Source organism: Tachypleus tridentatus, chromosome 3 (assembly GCF_004210375.1).
Source record: "Tachypleus tridentatus isolate NWPU-2018 chromosome 3, ASM421037v1, whole genome shotgun sequence".
Lineage (NCBI taxonomy): Eukaryota > Metazoa > Arthropoda > Merostomata > Xiphosura > Limulidae > Tachypleus > Tachypleus tridentatus.
This window is the reverse complement of record NC_134827.1, coordinates 69,555,306-69,578,779: the sequence shown is the minus strand read 5'-3', so window position 1 is coordinate 69,578,779 and position 23,474 is coordinate 69,555,306. Positions and strand designations below refer to the sequence as shown.

The window sequence follows — 23,474 nt, the reverse complement described above, 5'->3', positions numbered from 1 at the left end:
CTAAGAAACCTTTTAGTGACACTTTGTAGAGAAAAAGTAATAACATATTTAAATAAGATGCTCATATACATATCAGGATATAGAGAGTATTAACACAGGAGAAGAGCATCATAAGAGAAATATTGCCAAAGGCAGTTAAATGGGGTATAAAAGACTGGAGAAAGTGAGAAAAAAATCAGACCAATGCTTAGATAGGCAAAGAAAAAAACCCTGACAGTCATATAATAGCTGTAGTGTGAAGAGAGGTGTGTTTTAGAAACACTGTTCTTGCAAAACATAAGTGACCCATTTTAAAGCTATGTCAACAAAAGTGATCACAAGACTACTTACTGAAAAAACAATTTCAAACAGTAACAAAGTTCTAAGTCACAAGATAAGCTAACAGTTACCTGAATCAGCTCTGTAAAATAGTTTGTGGTGATACTGACAGAATAAGAATCATTATTTTAAAGTTATATAGTAACTAATAGAGGTTTGGCAAAACTTTCAAACAGTTGTAGCAATTTTGTTCTGAATTTTGAGTAAGTTGCCACAAGCCGCAAAAACAGCATTTCCCAAGTCTATAAGAATGTGAAGAAGAGGATGTAAACATTAAAAAAAAAAGCAAGACGAATTACATGAAGTTACTAATAATATGACATGCATGTCAACGTCATACTATATGCCAGAAAATAAGATATTTTCTAAATGACAGGTCTGCTACTAGTTTGTTTTTTTTATGTGTATACCACATATAACATACATGTTGTGGGTTGTCTGCTTCTGAAACATAGCAAAGCTGCTTAGCTGTGAATAAGCAATAGTTAAATAAATAATTTAATAACTTAGAATGTCAATTGTAATGGTAAAATACACAAATAATATCAATAACTCACTTTTACAGGCATTGGTGTCTAAACCAACAGCAGGTCTCCAAGGTAGGTCATTATAGAAGTTCTCGCACTGTTCACAGTTTCGTCCCTTCGTATTATGAGTACATTCACACTTACCATAGACCTAGGTATTAGAATAGAAATTTGTTCCCACTTTTCTACCATGTACAACTAACTTTTCAAATGCTTTATTACATTAAGAAGTTCTCAATTTCCAGATTTTATAATATTTTATTTGATACTTTACATTCACTTGAAGTTTTCTGTAAAAAACAAAAACGAAAAAAACACCTTTTATGGAAAAAAATGTAATAAACACAAAATTGAAATGTGTTACTTACCTTGAAAAATTGTCAAAAAATAGTATCAACCAAATGTTCATTATGGTAAATATCTACAAGCTTTTTAATGTTGTTAGGTGAATGTTTGTACATAACTAACATTTTGACAAAGTAATTATTTCAAAAGGGTTTTTATTTTCAGTGTATATAAAGTTTTAGTTGTCCAACATGTTTCAAACTGTGTACAAACTGAGTGAGCTTACTTGAACTTTCTGCTGTAAATATAGTAACATGATTTTGTATGCAGATTTTACCGATCTTCTGCTGTACACAGAGTAATGTGACTACAACACACAGCTCTCTCTAACAAGAGCTGATTAGCATGACTATAACAAGTAGCTCCCTTTAACAAGTGTCATAAGAAACTTTTACCTCTTAATTTTGAGAGTTGAAAATGTTCTAACCAAGAATGTACGAGGATTATTTGTATTACATATCATACCATATCAGGCTTTGATATCCCTTCATCTTCTACATGCAGTTGACTTATATTATCAAACTTACCATGTCAGGCCTTGACATTTGTCCATCTTCTGCTATGCAACGACTAGCATGACCATAGCATGAACAGCTCCCCCTGACAACCATATCATAAATAGCATAGTAGTATTTCTCTTTGATCTCTTCTCGAGGATCAAGGAGGTTGTCTCCAAGGGTGTGAACCTGTGTGAAATTTATTCGCAGATTGGTCATCTTCAACAAGTTCTGAACTGCAGGACTGTAGGGGTCATCAACATGGATATGGGGAGGAAGAACTCTGAAAATTACCTTGAGTGGAGAAAGAGAGGGACAAACTGAATACCAGTAAAACTACAGTCATACATTCAATTTTTTAATGATAAATGTCTTAAAGCTGTTTTTTTCTGTTCAGTACTTACAACTTTTTTTTTTTAAATAAAAACAGTTACTCAAGTCACAAACATTATCACAACATAACTGTTTGTTACCTACAAGACACCATTAACTTTTGTGAAATGGTCTTGTTCCAGTGATACATTTACTTTTCATATGTTTTAAGTCACTAACAGTTGTTTTCATTAAGTTAATTGTGTTGATTGAAGAGTAAGACACAAATATTGTAGAAAGACTTTAAAAGTTTCATCATGGAAAAAAAAAAGATTTATTGTTACTTTTATTAACTGAATTGTTTATACTGTAAAATATATAAAGTTTTATTAATTTCTGATTTTCATTTTTATTATTTTACAGATTATTTTGCATTATTAACTTAGTACACATAAAAACTTAAAAATGAAAGACTTTCTGCTAATTTATTTTTACTGAAAGCTAAATTTTATCCCCCCCTCCAATTACATTTAATGCACTTTTTCCTCAAGACAAAAACAATGGGTTAAAAATTTATCCTGCATACCTCTCCTCCTGTAGACGGCTCTACACGAGAATAATATGAATCACATATGACATCAGTAATCCTCCATCTTGGCTGTGTTGGAACACCTGGGAATGCTTCATGACAATTATAGGCAAAATACTGGTATACCTATTAACAAAAAGGAAAGTAGTAGCAAAATGTTGTTACATGTATAACAGAGAACACTAAAACACCTACTAATGCAAAGAGAAACTAGCATGAGAATTGTTATTATACAGACATTACAAAATACCGCTACATCTACTAACAGAAAAGAAAAATTAGCAGCAAATATTTTGGTGTATATATATTAAACAATACTAATACATCTATTAAAAAAACAATAACTAAAACATTAATACAAAATACAGTACTGGTACATCTATTTATAAGAAAACAACAAGCAACCAAAACATTGTTATTCATAATAGACATATATAAAAATATGCAGTTTCAGTGACACACGATTTCAATTTATTAAATACTGCTTCAAAGTTTAAAATCTTTTTTCCCAGACCAAACCCTTACTTTAAAAAAAATTGATGCAGACAAACCTTTTCCACTTGAAAAAAGTCCAAAAAGCAACACCCCAGGCTAGGAATGATGGGATCATTTATGCAGTACTCAGCCAAAGGAACAGAACTAATCTGGTTTGGAATTATAAACATTTATCCTTACTCCCCAGCCAACTGGGAAAGAAGCCTTCCACATTCCCCCAGAATTACAGGGAGGATGTGGAACAACTGTGTTCAACCAATGAACCAAGATGGGACCATTTCTGGTTTGGAATTATGAAGAGATAATGGGCTCCCTTCTTTGAACAATATACTAACCCAATACTAATCAAAAACAGGGACCATACACACCTCAACCAGATAGCTGAGCATCAAATCTGAAGCAATATTATAAGTAGGCTCCTGCTTATGCTGGTGTCACTACTACTAAAATTTGGGAGAGACATCCATGAACCCAAACAGGATGACCCCCAACTTCACCCTCTTCTCCAAGAATGGAATAATTTATTCTAATACTCTGGAGAAAAGGTTTCTGTCCACCACCTCAGTGACTGGAAACCATTTGTAGTAAGGACTACTTAGCTCCCTTAGCAGAACCTGAGGGTAATGTACATTGTAGAGTCCTGTGAACCAGTGCTCTGGAAACAATTCAACAGGTGAATCACATTTCTTAACTTTTATAGCAAACTGATCCCAATTTATTCAACCCAAGAATCAGCAGGGATGGGCAGGATCCCCTTTAGGTTTATTCATGATACTCCATGAGTGGCAGTCTAGCATAATGCCATATTAGGTGGTTTCATGGAACATCTCATTTCTTAAAAGCTTCTTGCAACTGGTAGTAATTATAACGAAATAGTGGTTGCTATTTCCTGTGAAAACAATGTAAGGTACCATGAAAGGTACAAATAAAAATACTCACCTATTTGGATAATCTAGCAGAAATTGTTAAGATTAAATGAGATAGGAAAACCTCTAAATGAAGAGACTAACAGTTTAAACAAATAAGGTAAGATAAAGGTGCTGGTGGAGGTCAACCTGCTAGCCCACAAAGTGACCTCTAGTAGGCAATTCAACTAGGTTGCTAAGGACACAGAAAAATCTGATTAGATACGACTCACTGAAGATACCCCACATTCAAAAAGAGCCCAGAATAAAATGTTGTCTGGTATTTCTAAAGGTATAAGTGCAGGAAACAAAACTTTCAACACCTTCACTGAATATAACCAGAATTAAAATTTGATTGCATATAGAGAAAACGATTAGCAGATGAATTGGAAAAAGGAGCAAATCCTTTTCCCATTAACAAAATGTTGGGTACAAAGAACTGGCCTGAAGACAAAGAGAAGTAAAGTGGTCTGTAAACAAATACAGGTGACCAAACAAGTGCAATAGGTGAAGTACAAAAAAAATGTAAAAAAGTGTAGTTCGATCAGAAAAATTAATTAGCAAAAGAAAATATGAAACATGTGAGTAATTAGCTATAATGGGCAATAACTCAAAGTGAGTTTCGTAGTTTGATAGAGATAAGGAAAATAAGTTTTCTTGCCAAAGAGTGTTCTAAAGTAACTGAACCCATCTGTGTATCTGCATGAATTTTGATGAATAGAACACAGTTATTTAAAGTTTGAAATATGGTAAATCCACTTGGTAGAGTAAGTGAATTATTTACTGCTACTACTGGAATAAGAGTAGAGAAAAATAGTAAATTTTTTTCACTTGGATTCCAAAGTAATTGAATCAACCTAAATGGACTTTTGACAAGAAAAGACAATTATTTAGTTTTAAATTCATCTGTGATATTCCACAGTGTAAAACATTTTTGTACATACTTTTGACTTGTTTTGAATATATTATTTTAAAGCAAGTGGATAATATGCTATCTGTTTATTGTTTGAATTTATGGCCAACAAGTCAGAGATACTAGTCCACATATACACAAAAGCATAAACATACCTGATGCATTATACACAGAAAAATATGTAACTTAAAATAATGGGGATAACATCATATATAGAAGACTCTAATACATTACACAGAATGAAATCAGTAACTTACTGAAGACCTAGACTATTATATCACAAACTAATACATTATACACAGTGAAATAAGTAGCTTAATGCACTAAGGACCTACATTATTACATTACACATTAATATGTTATACACAGTAAAATAGCTAACTTAATATACTAGGGGACTACCTCATTACAGTATGCACTAATACATTATACACAGTGAAAAGTGTAAGTTAATATACTGGGGACTTGCATCATTATATAACACAGTGAAATAAATAATATAATGAAGACCTACATCATTACAGTAATTACTAACACATTATACACTGAGCTGTGTAAAAATATATTAAACACTTATAAGAACCTATTACAAAATACAGATAGATGCATCTTGAATGTTTTGCATAATATATACTTGCATAACTGCTCACTGCCATTATTAATAATCATCACAGTAAATTCATGATTTGTAATCAACTCACATTCCATGTTCGACCAAAGTCATCTGACCTCTCGATAAGCATCGCAGCTGGTCTAAATGTTTTAAAGGTCATGATAATATGAGTAAAGTGAAATTCTGCCTCCAGGTCAAGCTGAATTGTGACATTCTGAACTCCATTTTCAGCTTGCCACCATTCTGTCAATTTTCTCCCTATCCTGTTGAAGTAGTAACAAAATAATTATTGTGTCCTAATTAATAGATCTGGCAAGAAAATATTTCATGAAAACTGAGCATTCTAACATGTTCTTTCCTTGGTTAATAAGAAATGTAAAAATCAGGTCTTTTTGAATAACAAACTTTTCATACCAGGTAGTTGCTTTTCTAACCCTCGATAATATAACATGCATCATATGTACTGAAATAAACCATGCTTTTTTAGTTATTTGAAATGTTAAAAAAGGTATAAAAGTAAATGCTTTAATTCAGTTACAAAATTTTACCTCCAAAAATGAAAACAATAAAAACGACTTTATTGAAAAGCTTGTGTTATCATTACAATGCCTTGCTCTGGCTGCAGTGACTAATTTGAGATTATTACTGATCTGTCAAAACTATTATAAATCTGGAAGTTTATGCAAGTAACATTTCTACCACCCTTGGTAAAAATCTTCTACAGTTCCTTTGTTAGTAGGCTAGTAGCAATTACTACTTACAGTTTGTGCTGACCAGTTACTTCTCATGGAGTTTGTTGTTTTTGTTAGATGATGTCAATAAGGTTTAATCCTGTTTATCAAAATGTTGGCCAGTTAATACATAACCCTAGCATGACAAGGAATTTGTCCATTTCTCCATTACCAAATAATGTTCAAAATTTTATAATGAAAAGGATAGTGACACAAATTTCTCAACCTGATAGAGGTGATACACAGGACCTTTGTAATTTGTTTACATCTGAAAGAAATATCTAAAATCAAAGATGTATGGCTAGGTGTTATTCCATTCTAGCAAGAAGCTAGACCAAATTTATTGACTATAGCCTGTGGCTTGCTTTTTGCATCAGTTGATTGAGTAATGTATTCAGAGAAACCACTAAAACTACTACTATTGGTGTTGGAGACTGTGAAAACCATGAATGATCTTCATCAGCATAGTTTTATTATTTATTTCTATGTTTTAATTTAGATGTCAGATAAAGAGTATGAGGTTACAATCTAGTCATGTGTATATTAGTTATAAATACAAGCAGCCAGTGAGTCAAAGTGAAGTATTTAATGAAAAGTTACTGAGTTCAATGAGTATTAAATTAGTGATTCAGATTAGTGTTAAAAACAAGATTTATTATTTTTATTCTGCTATTTAGTTACTTGAAGAGTTATGTCTTCATTTATCAATCAAAGCTAAGTAGCTGAGTTATGAATACACCTCTCAGTTTGTGCTGAAATGTTTTATATGATGTTAAGCTAAGATTTAATTATAGATTTTATGTTTAATAGTTTATTTATCAAATTAAACTTACAACTTATATGGAAATTCAACTTTAACAAAAGTTATAAAAAAATAAACTAACATTACTTTTATCAAATAGCTCAAAAGGATCCATCTATCAATAAAATACATTACAAGAATAGAATTATCAAAACCACTGAATTTTTATAATTAAATATATGAACAGTAAATATCATGATATTGCTTAGTTAGTGACAGTGATTCAATAAATTTTTATTGGTTTGGTTAAATCCAATTTCAAACTATTTTCCTGATAATAGCCTAAGCAAATGTGGCTAAAACACATAATATCTATACTATGATTTAAATGTTGTATTGATTTTGTTAATACTGGACATTATATGAGTAAACTAATTGTAGTTTCAAAGTTAGTCTTTTTCTTTTATTAGGTTAGTTATGCTTTGTTTTTACAAAATGAAAAGAAAAACAGATAATTGTAACTTTAAATAAAATCAAATGTTATAAATGAGTTTGGGTTTACCTAGAAACAACATTCTCTATTCCATGATATAAACGAGGATTGTTTCGACGTTCAGGCCTACTATCACAGTAAAAGCATTTTTTTTTCTCCTTAAGATGACTAACTATACAATAACGTTCTATATGTTCCAAGCCACACGTCGACGTAGCCTTTAACTGGTCAACCCTCCCAATCAGCAGGTTCCCTGTGGCTGGGTAGCAACTTGATTCATCACATGCATGTGGAGATAATGTGCCCCGAGTAGTTACTAGTAACTGATAATCTAGGAAAATGAGAATATATAGCATTCAGGCATACAATTAGTAATAGAATTTCCCTGAAAATGACAAAACTTTCTTCCAACAAGTACAGCTCACAAGAATATTACATGAAAAAAGAACAGTTTTAAAGTAGAATATTCAATTTTATGTGTAAACAACATGGATTCTTATAATATTTTTATATAATGGTTTCAAAAAATTAAATATACCTATTATCACAGAAGTTATGGTTACCAAATAATTAAGAATGTCAATATCACAATTGTTGTTCCTTTATAATAATAAATACACTTCCATCAAATAGAAGGAAGTTGAAACTACACACTAAAAAACAAAGTTTAACAAATCATAAGCAGCATCATATAAATGAATGTTGTAGAATATGCAATATCAAAAGTTTGTTAATTAAAAAAAATGCAGTTAATTCAAATAAGCAAAAAATTCACAAAGTGTTACATTTTTTAAACTAAAATCAATTTCAAATGGGTAATTAACTCTGAAATACTCTAGGCTTTCTTTGCTAAGTATGCTCTCATCATAAAGCATGCACCATTTACCCAAAATTGTCCACCCTCCCACCTTACAATTTGCAGGTGACTCACTCTGCATGCATCAGGAGATCTTACATAAGCTAACTTTTCCACCATAATTCATATTTTTCTGATGTTTTAATAATAATGAGAACTAACTATAGCCCAGGTATAGAGTGGTGAGTGGAGCAAAATTTCATAGGAATATATTTCTTTAAAGTTCATTTTAATTCTAAAATTGAATATTTTAAATCAGAAACACTTTAGTTCTGAATATCCACACTAAACACTGAAGTGGAAGCAGGTGAGAGAATATGATCAAGAAAACATTATAAATCTGTAGTTATAGTGCAAGATGAAAATAATCTAGACTGCAAAAAGAAATGAAGTTAAACAGAAACAGCAGAATCCAGAACCAGAAAGATTTAAAGAACTGACTGTATGAGATGAAATAAGCTGAGTAGAAAGACTGAACCTTAGGATATCAAGAAATAAGAAATTCTTTTCAGCAATTTATTCTTTGGCCAGTTATGAAAGTGAGAGTTAATTGTGCATGTGAAGCCAGTGATTGGAACAGCGGAGACAACATAAACAGGAAGAAGGAACACAGTGAGATGTTCCTATAGGATAATTTTCTGAGATGATAAGTCTAGTCAAATATTATGAGGGCATTCTCCAATCAATGGCCATATTAGTAGTTACAAGTACTTAGGAAGAATCAAATAAAGACCCAGGAATTATACTCAAAAACTTGAAAAATAGTGCAATGGAAAGATAAAAAATAAAAGAGAAAATAGTAATAAATAACATGGATGATCTTACATATCCTTAAGGCCATGCAAGGATATGCATATGCTTGTAGGAAGGGTACTCACAGAGACATCATTAATCACCAGGTGGCAATCTCTAAAAATTCCCAGAAGGCATTACCCCTATCATGAAGCCCGAGAACAGGCACATGGGTTAATGAATGCACAAGTCCTACCAGAATCTTATGAAAAAATAATACTACACAATTTTGTTTTTTAGTTGTTTTCCCCAAAACATTTCACAATCCCATACACCTACGAAATAAGAAAAATGTAGTCTTGTACAGAATAGAATATACTTAGGTCCATGTACACAACACAGCATTAAATAAGTATACATTAGAGAATAACTCATCTGCTATGGATTCCACCTACTTTGGAAAACAACACAAATGACAAATGTAATCCCAAAGCTGAAGAAAAGGAAAAGGAAAGAAACTATTTGTATTCCTCTCAATACTTGTCCAGGAAATATCCTCAAAAAGATATTGAGACAGGGAAGTCAGACATTTTCAACTAGTGAATTTGATGAGATATAACCTGAAATTCACTCTGAAGGAGATGTTTGGCTCAGTTGCACCAGCCACTTTGTTTGATGTGGTTGGAGCAAAATTCACAGAATGAAATTTATCATAAAATATAAACAACTTAAATTGATCTACACCAAAAGATTATTTTTGTGCAATACAGCAACAGATGGTCAGAGAAGAATGTTTGCAAAGACACGACACCACTTGATCTGTTTGAAAATAGGAACTATATTCTCTAATAAGAAATTACAAAGCAGCCAACTGTGAAGCTACAAATAATTAAGACCACTGTAAAAGATGGAGTATGAGGCTTATGTGGATGTTTTCAGAGGTAATTGAATAAGATCCCTTTGTCTACAATGCAATAGTGGAAACTACAATTGAGCTAGTTACTGTGGACAGTAAGAAGAATCCAACAATTCAATGAGTTAAAACTTAGCCAGTATCCAAAAGAAAGACAGAGGGAGGGTAGGCATACAGAAAGAAAAAAATATATACAAAATTGGCTCCAAGCATCTACTGCTATAGAAGCAGAGTCTGGAACTGGTGATTTGTAAAGTGGAAGATGATTTACCATTATAAATGCAATTACCATATGATGACAAATCTGCTAGCATAACCTTTGTAAAGTTGAATAGCAAAGGGTCCTTTAATCACTGTAGAATGACCAAACTAAAACACAGTGGTGGCATAGCAAGGATAGGAACTCTTGACAAACATGCTGAACTAGCCATAGTTCTAAAATACTGATGCAACTTTTAATTCTGGAGGTGATGAGGAACTAATGTGACCATATTTTCCTAACACTTGAGTAAAACATCTGTAAAGAAATGCAAAATTGTGTGAGGTAGGATAAAAACAGGAACTACACTCAAAACTGAGCCAAAATTGAAGGTAACCAAGAGTAGGAGAAGAAAGGGAAATTATCTGGCATAATACTACTGAGTAATAAGGTCTCAGTGGAGGTATTACATGTAAATGTGCCACAAGGAATTGAGTTTTATTGTTAAAGAAGAAAGATGTCTCTAGCATTAGATATAAAAGAACAGGAGTATGTATATAGATACCCAGGTTTGCAATGTTACAAGATATGGCAAAATGTACCTTCTAAAGATGTATTAAACACTGTGTAAGCATAAAATGGAAAATGGAGTTATGAATGAGCTATCCAAGAGATATAACCAACTAGGTAGACAAATAAAGAGTGAGAAAAAGTCAATCATCTGTCTAAAGCTAAAAATATGGATGACAAATGGATGGTTAAGAAAAGCAGAAACTAAACCATTTGACAGAAAACACATGAAGCAAAAGAAATGACAGAAAAGCATGCTAAACTCCCTCCAGTCGAAAGACGGGGATATGATGAAAGGCCTAGAAAAGACAACCTGAATGGAATGTAAAGGAAAAAGACAAAAGCTGCAATCTGCCATTCTTTAAACAGAGTTGCAAATAGCTGGTGAATAATGATCCAACAGTTACAACTATATACACTTAAACATGGCTCTAAACATTTGCAATGATTTGAGAGGGCCATATCAGTTCAGGTGGGATATTCTTCCAGAAAAGAAGCACATCAACAAGTTGAATAGGAAGGCCAATTTTGCTTTTGGCTACTTTTCTCTAGTCAATGGGTCACTTGAAGGTTTGTTCTATCAGTTTGTCTTTTAGTTGAATGCTCCTGAAGAAATTCTAAAGCAAAACAATTGTGTTCAAACAAAGGAAAATAACAAACTTGAAGTTTCAAGGTTGTTCATTTCTAGTATTAGAAACCTTCAATATGTTAACTTAAACTTTATAGCAACAAAAAAGGAGCTCACTAGCTTATTAGGAATGTCCCATCCAGCTCCCAATTATAACCAAAAGACAGCTCATTCCAAAATCCAAACACCCTGTTTGAAAAGGAATATGCTCTAAACTGCAGACGATTTCTATATGCCAAAATCTGAACAATAACCTATTGTCCTATTGTTTTCACTGCTAAATACAAAAAAGTTTGATGGATCTATTTTTCAATACCCTTTATAATCTTGAACACTTCAATCAAATCCCCTTTGATCCTTCTTCTCTTCAGAGAAAGGTTTAAGATTAACTGAAACTGACACAACCTTTAATATGCTATTAAACTCCTCACATATAAAGCTACTACATCCCCCATTTTTCCAATACTCTATCTCTACCAAACACTCTGTATCCTGGTATTTAAAAAAAAAAAAAAACACCAAAATTGTTTAAATCCAATCAAGTCTCAGTGATACCCATAATATCAAAACCCTCAGATTCCAAAACTGTTTTGAACTTATCAATTTCTAATACTCCTTGCATTACAATCATAACAATTAATCATATATTTTAAAATATGTTTATGTTTTATGCCTGTTGTATACATGTTTTCCTGTCAATTATATTTACTATTGTATTAATATCATTGCCCTCACCTCTGTCTAGCCCTACATTATGGGCGAGTTAGTAGCTCTTGCTAAAGTGCTAGCCCCTGCCTTATTTAATATTTTTTGGAATGGATGGTTTACACCTAACTTTCACATTACAATTATTCCAAAAATCCAGCTAGCCTATCTAATCATCCCCACATTGATCAAAGCCTAGCATTCAATTGTAGTATCTCATTCCCAAAGTTTACTCATAGCAATATCCCTGAAAAAATGGAAGCTATTATCCCTTTCCTTAAATTACCTTACTAACGTTTCATACTTATCCTCCTCAGGCCCATCTTTACTTACATCGTAGATCCATAATGTACCACAAAAACTGCATTGCTCCTAGTACTGCTGCCATTAACTATCTCTATAGTTCTGTAAATCCATTGACTATAAGCGGACTACATAAATAAAGCCTCTAAATTTTAGAGTCTAAAAGAAGTTTTAAAACTTTTGATATTATAAAAACATATACACCAGTGAGTTACACTGACGTCAGAATTCGTGAAGAGGGAATAAACAAACAATAACTAAACGTAGTAGTCACTTAGTTTGAAAGAAAAGAATGAAAAAACTTTATATTTGCCTTCACTTCCCAACTGGGGTATATCAGATATCTCAAGGTTCGGAAGCAACCGTTCCTAATTTACACCTGGTGATCAGGTGGGGTGGGAGAGAGAATCATTTGACAGCACCCCTGCATCCTTTTAACCCAATATACCGGTATTGAACTGCTGATAGCCTAGCTGCTTTGTGCCATAAAACACCAAATCAACCAACCAACCAACCCGACTAGACTGTTCAGGAACTGTTGTTCCCCTTCAACCCCACAAGTGAGAATTTATGAAGAGGAAATTTAACAATCCTCATCTTCCTCGAGATTTGGAACATACTTTTGGCCAGGATAGATCAAGTTCAGAGTATGCAGGAAATTTAACAACATGACTGTCAACATACTATGAATTATATATAGTGGGAAAGCAGAGTTAACGTAAAATCTCTTTATGCATACGCATAAAGTCACGTGGACAGTAAATAGCTTAGAATTCTTACTATAGGAAGGTATAAAGAACATTCACAATTTTGTAACATACATTTGTTGAAAACAAACGAACAAACTCTACAGAGAAGAGCACTGAATTTACTATAAGGCTATTTATTTGAATCGTTCTTTATGATTGATTGTAGCGACTGTTTAATAAATCAAATTACTGCAACCATAATATAACGGTGCTGCCCTATAGTACAAAGTAACGAATGCTTAAGTGGTTGCAGAGCAAAATTCATAACAAGAAAATGAAAACGTCATATTATGCTACTCATTAATTTGGACGGAAATGCTAAAACCTGTGTTATAAATGTATATGAGTACAATTTTTTTTTTCTATTTAGTATGTGTGTTTGTGACAGAATACAGGCGTTTTCTTTGTTTTCGTTTTAAACAATGGAAAAGAACTAGCTAATGTTTTATATTATAGTTAATAATATTTTGATAATAAAGTTAGAAAATAAAGCGAACTTTACACTCCAGATAATTAAAAGAAAACTTTTAGTTTGGCCAACGTTTTGCCTTTGCTGCTTCTTTAGGGCTATTACTTTATTAAGTTTCTCCAATATGCACAGCAAATTTTGATAGACAGTAAAAAATAGTTAATATTTTGCCAAAGCTAAGATAGTTTAAACATTCAACTAGTTTTACAGTTTTTACAGCTGTCTCCAATAACCAAATTACCTGTCACCCCAAAATAAAATTGTAAATATTCAATTACGGGGGAAGGTACATACTGCACATGCAAAAATACTTTATATTCTGTTGTGTTTTATTTGTTGTTGTTTATTTGAATAACATTGCAGCTGTTGTTTCTTTTTTTTTCTTCGCAATGTTTCTTTTAATTTTGTAACAACCTGCCACTGTAAAAATAACACCAGCAGAATGAGATTATATATTCATACACCTTTCTATGCATGGAGACCCGGTATGGCCAGGTGGTTAAGGCACTCGACTAATAATCTGAGGGTCGTGAGTTCGAATCCCCGTCACATCAAACATGCTCGCCCTTTCAGTCGTTGGGGCATTATAATGTAAGGTCAATCTCACTATTCGTTAGTAAAAGAGTAGCCCAAGAGTTGGCAGTGAGTGGGTGGTGATGACTACCTGCCTTCCCTCTAGTCTTACATTGCTAAATTAGGGACGGCTAGCGCAGATAGCCCTCGTGTAGCTTTGCGCGAAATTCAGAAACAAACAAAATTTTACGCATGGGCGTTCTATATAAAAACGTTTGACAATTATTTGGAGATTATCAAGAGGTTGCAAAGCTTTCACACGCAAAATTTCACAATTTTCTGCTACATAAAAGTATTTTTTTCCCCTAGCTCAAAATTATTCTGGATGTTGGACAGTTAGCATTCGAAATGGAAAAATGCACAAGTAAATCATTACTTTAAAAAATCATAAAACTTGACATAAAACTAATATTTTGTACGAAAGCCTTGTAATGTTCATTGATAATCTTCAAAATGTGGTGAAGAAATTCATACTGTATTAAAAGTTATAGTACTATATTGATTGTAATTACAGAACTTTGAAGGCAGCTCCATCGTCCCTTGATTTTGAATGCCTCCCCTCGGGGAGTTGCAAGGCTACTAAACACAGCACTGAACATTTGAAACATTAAAATAGCTGTGTTCCAATTGATAAAAATATTTGCCAGGTACACATAATTTAGAAGGTGTAAAAATGATCCTGATGAAAATCATATGTTTACTAGCAAATACAAACAAATTTTAATTATCACAACATTTTCCAATCTTGCTATTTAATTTAGCTTTTCTTTTTAGTGTACACTTGTCATGTTAAAAATCGGAAAATGTAACGGAAAAAACTAAAAAAGTCGAAAGAACACTTTACATTTTCTTACAGCACATAGTTCCATTTAAAATAATATTTTATTACATAGTTTGAACCTAAATTACAGCCGATATTGGAAAAACAAGACATCCGGTTTTATTCTCCTCTACGCCTATTAATTAACTCCTTTGTATACTTTACCTAGTTTAAAATCGAGTAAAAGCAAAGACTAGAAAAACAGAGCATACATGGTTAACTGTTCTTTAAGCCTATTTAAAGCAACCCTTTGTACAGACAACCTAGCTTAAATTTAAGTGACAGTATATATTGAAAGAACAAGATGTACGTTATATTTTTCTCTTAGTCTATTGATTCAATCCTTTATATACTACAATACCTAAAAATAAAAGCAGTTACATTGAACAAAAGTAATGGTAACGTGTTCTGAACATATCTAGTTCAAATTCATTTACATTTAACATAGATTACTGTAAAATTAAAAATATTTTAAAAAGCACAAAAACACGATCCTACCAAACGGATGAAGATTTTCATGAGATTCATCTCTTCTGCGCTCATCATATTTTACACTGTGAAAATCAGAATTTCTTGACACAGATGAGGTATTCGGAAATCTTGATGGTCCTATTGAAGAATGAGTTGAGTGGCTGGAGATCCTAGATGAGGAACTACTATCCAGTCCCATAATTCTACCACCAAAAGAGTGCTTGTGGTAAATCCTAGAAACTCTTGAGCTTCCATTGAACCTTTCATAATCTGTGTTATTGCGCGAAATTCCGAAAGAAGAACCACTTCTGTGATAAACGGAAGATGTTTTTTCTTCTTTTCTATATTCTTTTCTAGAGTTTTCTGATAAATCTTTTTCACTTGATACGTTTCTGTTGTGAAAAACATACCTATTAACGTGAGTCTTACCATGAGTATGCCCGTCTGTGAATCCTTTAGAAATTGCATCTGGAAGCAACTGGTCAATATTACTTGAACCACTACTGTCTGTTCTTCTAAATAATCCGCTCACAGAAACTTTCTTACTACGGCCATGTCGAGTTCTTGTGTTACTGTGGCTCCAGTGAAAAGGTGACTTGGTTGAAGTGGCGTGTTTCAAACGGTCAAAGTAAGAGTATTGGTATACAGGGGGCGTGCCACTTAAGACATCTTTGGCATCTCCGACAGCTGTAGTAGCAGGTGTTTCTATAAGAACATACCTGAAACTATAGTACGGTTAAGTTTGCCCTTCTCCTGCCCAGTTGGTTAAAAGTACCCCAAAATCAAAAAAGGAAGATAAGATCCTAACATACAAAGAATCATAGATGCAGTTATAAGTGTGTTAAAATATTGAGGTAACATAAAATTACAAGTTAATAAAAATTTGTGACACCTTTCACCGATTATTTTATACGATGGACAAAACTCACAAAAGGATTAATTTCCATGAATATGTTAATGCTATCTTAGACAGTTGCTAGGAGCCTTTAATTCTTATTTCAGTAAAAACTAACTTTCCGAATATTATTCTTTTGATCAGCTAGATCTCATTATAAATAAGATTCTGTCTTTTTGTTTATTCATAACTAAACCTGTTTCAGAAAAATTATAATTTTGATTGGTTTACATAAAATAAGACACTTTCAACAAAATAAAAATTCTATTTAGTTTTCTTTTTTTTTTAAAGATGATTTCAGTGAAATGAACTTCCAATTCATTTTTCTTTACCAGCTATTACAATTTGAGTAAAATGAAATCCTCCTATAGTCACAGTGTTTAATACACCCAGACTCCCAGGTGGTTAAAGCACTCGACTCGTAATCTGAGGATCACGGATTCGAATTCTCGTCACACCAAACATGCTCACCCTTTCAGCCGTTATAATGTGACGTTCAATCCCATTATTCGTTGGTAAAAGAGTAGCCTAAGAGTTGGCGGTGGGTGGTGATGACTAGCTGCCTTCCTTCTAGTCTTACACTGCGAAATTAGGGACGGCTATTGCAGATAGCCCTCGTGTAGCTTTGCGCGAAATTCAAAACGATCCAAATTCTTTCAAGAAAGTGGAAATCCTGTGCAATTTTGTCTTCCAGTGAGTCAGCGGTACATTTATATGCTTACAACGCTAAAATCTGGGATTTGATTCCTTGCAGTGGGCAAATTCTATTACTTTTAATGTTAACAATTACGTTCATCTCAGTGAAATGAAAAATGAGCTTATCAAATAAACTAATATCTAAGCTACATGTAATTATTTATGACTTCATTAACATTATTGAAACTATCGGACACAATAAAAAAGAGTGAATAATAATGAAAAGAAAGAAAAGGTTCTTGTTCGAATTTGTAGGACGAAACTACACAACGGATTTATTTCGTTCTGTTCACTAAGGGAACTGAGCCCCGAATATTTGCACAATAATCCTGAAACTTACCGCTGGCCCAAAAAAGGGCAAAAAGAAAAGAAGTCGAAGGTTTAGAGAAATGAGATATGAATCAAATTTAATGACCCCTAAAATGTAGATACAGAATGTAATATGAAAATATTTAGTTTAGTTCACAGCCCTTAAGAGGTCGTTTGTCCCATTAGAAGATCTTTTCTTTTCTTATCCGCGGGTTTCTTTCCTGCTGATATTGAAAAAGTCACTGACGGTAAGGGGTTTTAACAATTTGCACGAAAATAATTCGTTATTTGAAAAATATGGCCGGTTTGATCGTCTTCGAATGGTTTACATCAAGTTCAAAACGAACACATTTTTCTTATGATGTAATCAACAAAAGTTTATTTTGTTCATTTCTTATACATGAAAAAAACAAAACAAAATAACCATAACGATAAGGATAGTTCAATTTATAAATAGCCAGAAAAGTTCATCATTATTTTATTTGCGATTTTCATCATGACAATTAAGGGTCGAAAACACTGCTAGCATCCAATTGAGGAACTAAGGTACAGTGGTCATAGAAGTTCTTTGTAACTTTCCTATCCATCACAGTTATGAGTAATAATTACTAACTGTAGCTCTTATTGTAGAAGTTTTATCAGATCTTCTGATATAACTTGTTATATACGTTAAGTTAATGCTCTTTGTGACCATTTTTAGCGTACAAAGAAGATTATTATACTTGACATAGTTCTAGAAGATGTCGTTCAGAGTGTCAAACAATCACCGCTAAGCTCTTTGTTAGTTAAACATTTCATGATACAATACAATAAACACATTTGAAATGAGCGTCGCCAGGAGGGAAGAAAGTCGTATTAAATTACTCACAGTAAAACAGCTGAACTAGGTGTTATGATGTTTGACTGCTTCAGTACGGTACCAACCGTGTTGTGTACAATGTACTACACTGCTACTGACTGAATCACAGCTTAAGCTCAAATGTGCTACTGCTTTCTAATACGAACTCTTCCCCCTCCTCCTCCTGGCGACATCCATACATGTTAAACAATTATAAATGTCACGTATTCCGATAAGTTGAATATCTTAACAGCTTAAGAAAAGCACCTTGAATTTATTTTACTTGACGCACAGCACCGCATACTCACCTTCACGGAAGTACGTTCCACTGAGACACTAAAGACTCAAAAATGTTCCACCAGTACACCGAACCCATTATAAAATACGTTTCTTCATGGCAGTGAACAGTTAACGTGAACTATTCTATCACGATTCAACTGTGTTCCGATCACCGAAGCTAAGCTACGTCGGGCCCGGTTAGTACTTGGGAGGGTGACCATCTGGGAATACCGGGTGATGATGACATTTTAAGCTGAGGGTCGCGGATTCGCATCCCGGTCGCGCCAAACATGCTCGCCCTCCCAGCCGTGGGGGCGTTATAAAGTTACGGTCAATCCCACTTTTCGTTGGTAAAAGAGTAGCCAAAGAGTTGGCGGTGGGTGGTGATGACTAGCTGCCTTCCCTCTAGTCTTACACTGCTAAATTAGGGACAGCTAGCACAGATAGCCCTCGAGTAGCTTTGTGCGAAATTTCAAAACAAACAAACAAAACTGTGTTCCATTAAGAAACTGAAAGTGTTACGTATACCCCATCACAACATTTACCTTGAAAAACAGAGATGATACTGTATACTTACCACAGTATGTGTTCTTTCCTCATGCCGAACACTGAAGTATGTTCTTCATGTTAGTATTTTACTTTTTTAAACATTTTTTCATAAGTGAGATTGTGTAAGAATTTTATATTTTATCATTATACTTTAATTAAATCTCTTTGAATCGTGTGAACGATTGATTTTAGTCTATTTGTTAAACTAGAACAGAACCGAGAAACGTTAAACGTAATGCATTTCTAATTATCAAATTTATTTACTGTAACTTAGTCAACTTATTTTAATGAGTAGTAAATCTTCCTACCGTCATCAATAATAAATTTCTCATTGTTTCTCTGGTAGGAACGGTGTGTATACTTGTCACGCCCTGTCTGCTGTTTGCTTGCAAACTCTAAATAATGAAAACAAGACAAAAAATATGTAAAAAATAAGTCGAACCTACCAACAGTAAAACTATTATTATAATCTATGTATATTGTTGATGTAGAAATTTACATGTCTGTAAGAGAATCTGCGAGTTATTGTTGATGATAATATTAAATATACAAGTTGATTTTTGGTTGTGCAGTACATTAGAGTTAACAGGGACTGAAAACTTAGACCTACAACTAGTGCTAGAACTAGTAATACAAGTTACAACAGTTTTTCGAGGTTTTACGTGTACCGGTTGTAGTAACATTAAAAGAGGAAATAAACTATTGATGTAAGTGGACTAGATGTTGAATTATTTTCATCTGATATTTTGTAAAACTATAGCTACAAAACTAGTTATACGAATACAAATTAGATTATAAACAACTTTTCAAGTGACTAAATTAACAAGTCATTAGTTGGCTATTTTCACTGTAGTAAACGATGTTTTCAACTTTAATTTATAAATGTAAAACAGTTGTGCAGGTTTGAAATGCTCAGGTAATTTAGCCTAGGCTTAAATTATTATCTAAGCACTTATGCAAAGTTATTCAAAAAGAAACTATTAAAAACTATAAGTTATATACATGACTATCGTATATAAATGTCAGAAATGGTGGAGAAAGTACCCCCACTCAATAGTGTCCCATAACTAATGTTTCGTAGCTAACTGAAATAAATAAATTTTACGCAATAAAGCTTAACTAACAAAGACGTATAAAAGTGCAGTCAGGGCAAAGTCGGTACATTCTTTTGTAAGTCAATCAAAATAAAGAGTACTCATGAAATAAATTCGTGACGTATTCAAAGGGCAATTATTGGTAAAAAATTACTTATATTAACAACATTTAATATATAAAAAAGCCAGTGCGTTTTGGCAATACAAAATTCCAACAATGACTTTCACTTCTTGTCACAGCAACAAAAGTATAACCTAATATTGCTGTTACAGTCTATGCACTGAAAGTGTAAAATGAAATGTAAAGAGAACGAAACTGGGGAAAAAAAAAAAAAAAAATTCTTGATTTCTTAATTTGGAGTTTCCGTTGATTAAAGAGGTTTGTTGTTTTATCAAATACGTTAGTGACTTAACACAAAATAGTTTAATATACAAAATAATTTAAAACTGAATCGATATTTTTACTTTCATGATAAAGTTTACGCATTTGGCTCTACACTAGATGATATAAAACTGTGTAGGAAATTACGAGCAGTGGTTGTTGAACATATTGTCAGTAGAACGATTTGAGCACTCCCCTTCTTCAGGTATCAGTAATTGAAGTAAATCCGTAAACGAAAACATTCTAAATGGAAGGTCGCGTGACAATGTAACAAATGAACATGTATAAAAACACTTATAAACATTTGAAACAAGTGGGTATGTGTGTGTGTAGACAAACACACTCATACATAGATACACCCACTTACACACACGTATACATACAAACACATATATGTATTATAGTTTAAACAATTAATAGATAGATACATAACACTATGTAACACGAACTTTGTTCCTGGACACTATGTATTATTTCTCAATTCCTTATGTTGTAAAAGTACAGAAAATGGCCATTATTCCCTTCAAACTTTGCTTTTGTGACCTGGATAATGAAATTTAGAAATTAACCTACTTTCTATGTAAAAACGGTCAAATTTGCACATTTTCATCTACATAAGGTCTGAATAAAACAACATATGAATCAAGATTTACAATTATCTATACTAAAGTTATATAAAAATGTTTAGAAGTGAGTAGTTTTTCGAGATTTGCGACTGTAATGTAAATCACTTTGACGTATTAGCCCCAAAATAGTCTCCCATTATGTTTTCGCTATACGCTCCTTGGTAGCGGCGTTCAAAGTCCAGTATATCTTGATGGAAGCGCTCGCCTTGCTCCTCTGAGTGTGCTCCCATGTTCTCCTTGAATTTACCAAGATGAGCGTCAAGGATATGGACTTTCTAGGACATCCTCTAGCCCATTTTGCTGTAGTTCTTCACCAGAGGCTTAACCAGTTCCACATAATTTTCGGCCTTGTGATTTCCCAAGAAGCCCCAATCCACTTCAACAAAGCTGCCCCAAGCTTTTTTTTCTTTCCTACTGAGCTTCTTGAGGAATTCCATGCACTCCAGGATCTTCTTTATTTGTGGTCCAACGAAGACACCAGCTTTGTCCTTTCCCTCATATAGCTTAAAGAAGAAGTCTCGAAGGTACTTGAAAGCTGAAGACTCCTTATCAAGAGGTCCGGATACATGATAGCAGATGCATTTTTGCCAGCCCGACGTTTGGAAGGGTCCACCACGCAGTAGTAGCAATTGCTTAAGTGGTCAGTGGGTTTATGCCAAATTCTTGGAATAGTGAACTTCGTGGCTCTCTTTTCCCCTTTGTACCATCCTGCAAAAGAGCAAAATAAAATTGTTATTATGAAGAATAAATTTATTTTACCCACAACTAATGTGTAAGAGGTTCATGCAAAATATTTTATATGTGATATTCTTTCTATACTATTGGAAATTTAAAAACATTATAAGATATTTAAATTTTAAAATGTCTAAAATTTGTATAATATAAAATCTTATTATTCAAGCAAACAAAAATTGTCTGTCTTACCTCCTAGAGTTTTTGTTGCAGTACTCGCAGGTAAAATGAGGTGCCCAGTGTTTGTCTTGATCTCTGACAGACATGCCGAAATATGCCTTGTAGGCTTCACACATTTTAGTAGATACTGTCACAGAGTACTTTTTCCATCTTGTCTTGATAAATTGGCCACATACATAGCAGAATGTGCCTGGAGAATGCTTGCAGCTTCTGATAAAATCAGATAGGTCTATGTGATCATTTAGGCAGCTAGAACTAAATTGAAGTGATGAGTAGTGAACCCCTGTATATATATGTATATTACTATTGGAAGCTCTAGAAAATTCTTGTAAGTTCGAGAAAATTCTCTATCAGCTACTCAGCACTGAATCTACCTGGAATGTTTTGGAAAATGGGTAAATTTGAAAATTTAATTACCCAGGTCACAAAAGCAAAGTCTGAAGAGAAAAATAGGTATTTTCCATTTACTTCAGATATAAGCAGTTGGGAAATAACACTTTCTGCCCAGGAACAAGAAAAAGTAAAAAGTTTGTTGCATTGTGTAATTCACTGTATAAAACAATTTAAGTGTTGGGTAAAACCAAAACAAGAAACTAAAAATTTCATTTAGCCCATCAGAGTGGAAAGAGTGGACATATTAAATATTGTTCAAATCGTTATATTGTGCATCAAGCAAGAGTCGTATAGTCAAAGAAATAAAAATACCAGCTGTAAATTAATTGTACAAAAATGCAGGAGTCATCTTGAGTTTGGACAAGAAGGTCGTTTACTCTCCGCCCGCCCAACTGACGGCTGTAATTGAGCCAATCAGGAAGCATTGTGAGCGTGACGTATTTTTCAATATGTTTTAGGTACATTCTGGCTTACTTTCCTGATTATTACCAACGATAGTTTTTCTTGGTTATTTTAATTATTTATTGGTGTTTGCTGAATCCAGAAGTGGAGGTGTGAGTTTCTTCAGTTGAAAAAGGGCATTAAGTACCATAATTAATAAAAGTGCTTAAAATAAGTAACTGAAAATTTTGTGTTTCAGATCTACGAAAGTGTGTAACGTTGTGCCACATGGTCACGTAATTCAATAGCAATAAAAATTAAATACAATCTCTTATTACTTTATATATTTCTATGCAATTTTGCTTATGCTTTAAAATTAAAACGTTAATACATTGATCTGTGCTTCTTGTAGCCTGTTGATAAAGTTCATTTATTTAACTTTAGCCACGACCCCATTAACCGTAATGGAAGCCGTAGATCCTAAAAAGAAGTGCCGACAATATTCACTAGATTACTTAAAACTTGGAGGTATACTTTCGCTTAGAAATGAAATGAAGCCTATGTGCCTCCAATGCGAAAAGGGTTTTAGTAATGATGCTATGAAACCTCCAAAGTTTTCCATCCAACTTGATGAATCAACTTTTGGTAGTTC

The 23,474-nt window shown here is 33.2% G+C and overlaps 1 protein-coding gene across 6 annotated transcripts in view; it reads right to left on the bottom strand.

Moving 5' to 3' along the window:
* LOC143247096 (laminin subunit beta-1-like) overlaps positions 1 to 23,474 on the bottom strand; it is a 146,278-nt gene that overhangs the window by 101,828 nt on the left and 20,976 nt on the right. For 3 of the 6 annotated variants that reach the window (XR_013026369.1, XM_076494551.1, XM_076494550.1), the window contains exons 2-8: positions 19,343 to 19,429; positions 15,496 to 16,173; positions 7,550 to 7,811; positions 5,603 to 5,777; positions 2,586 to 2,714; positions 1,718 to 1,981; positions 876 to 996 (exon numbers count right to left, since the gene is read on the bottom strand). Coding sequence is in view for 5 of the 6 variants with exons in the window: in XM_076494551.1 (XP_076350666.1) it covers positions 876 to 996; positions 1,718 to 1,981; positions 2,586 to 2,714; positions 5,603 to 5,777; positions 7,550 to 7,811; positions 15,496 to 16,173; positions 19,343 to 19,429 (1,716 nt within the window). In the remaining variant the exon portion in view is untranslated. The remainder of the gene's footprint in view (positions 1 to 875; positions 997 to 1,717; positions 1,982 to 2,585; positions 2,715 to 5,602; positions 5,778 to 7,549; positions 7,812 to 15,495; positions 16,174 to 19,342; positions 19,430 to 23,474) is intronic. The other 3 variants (XM_076494552.1, XM_076494553.1, XM_076494556.1) reach the window with 3 other exon arrangements.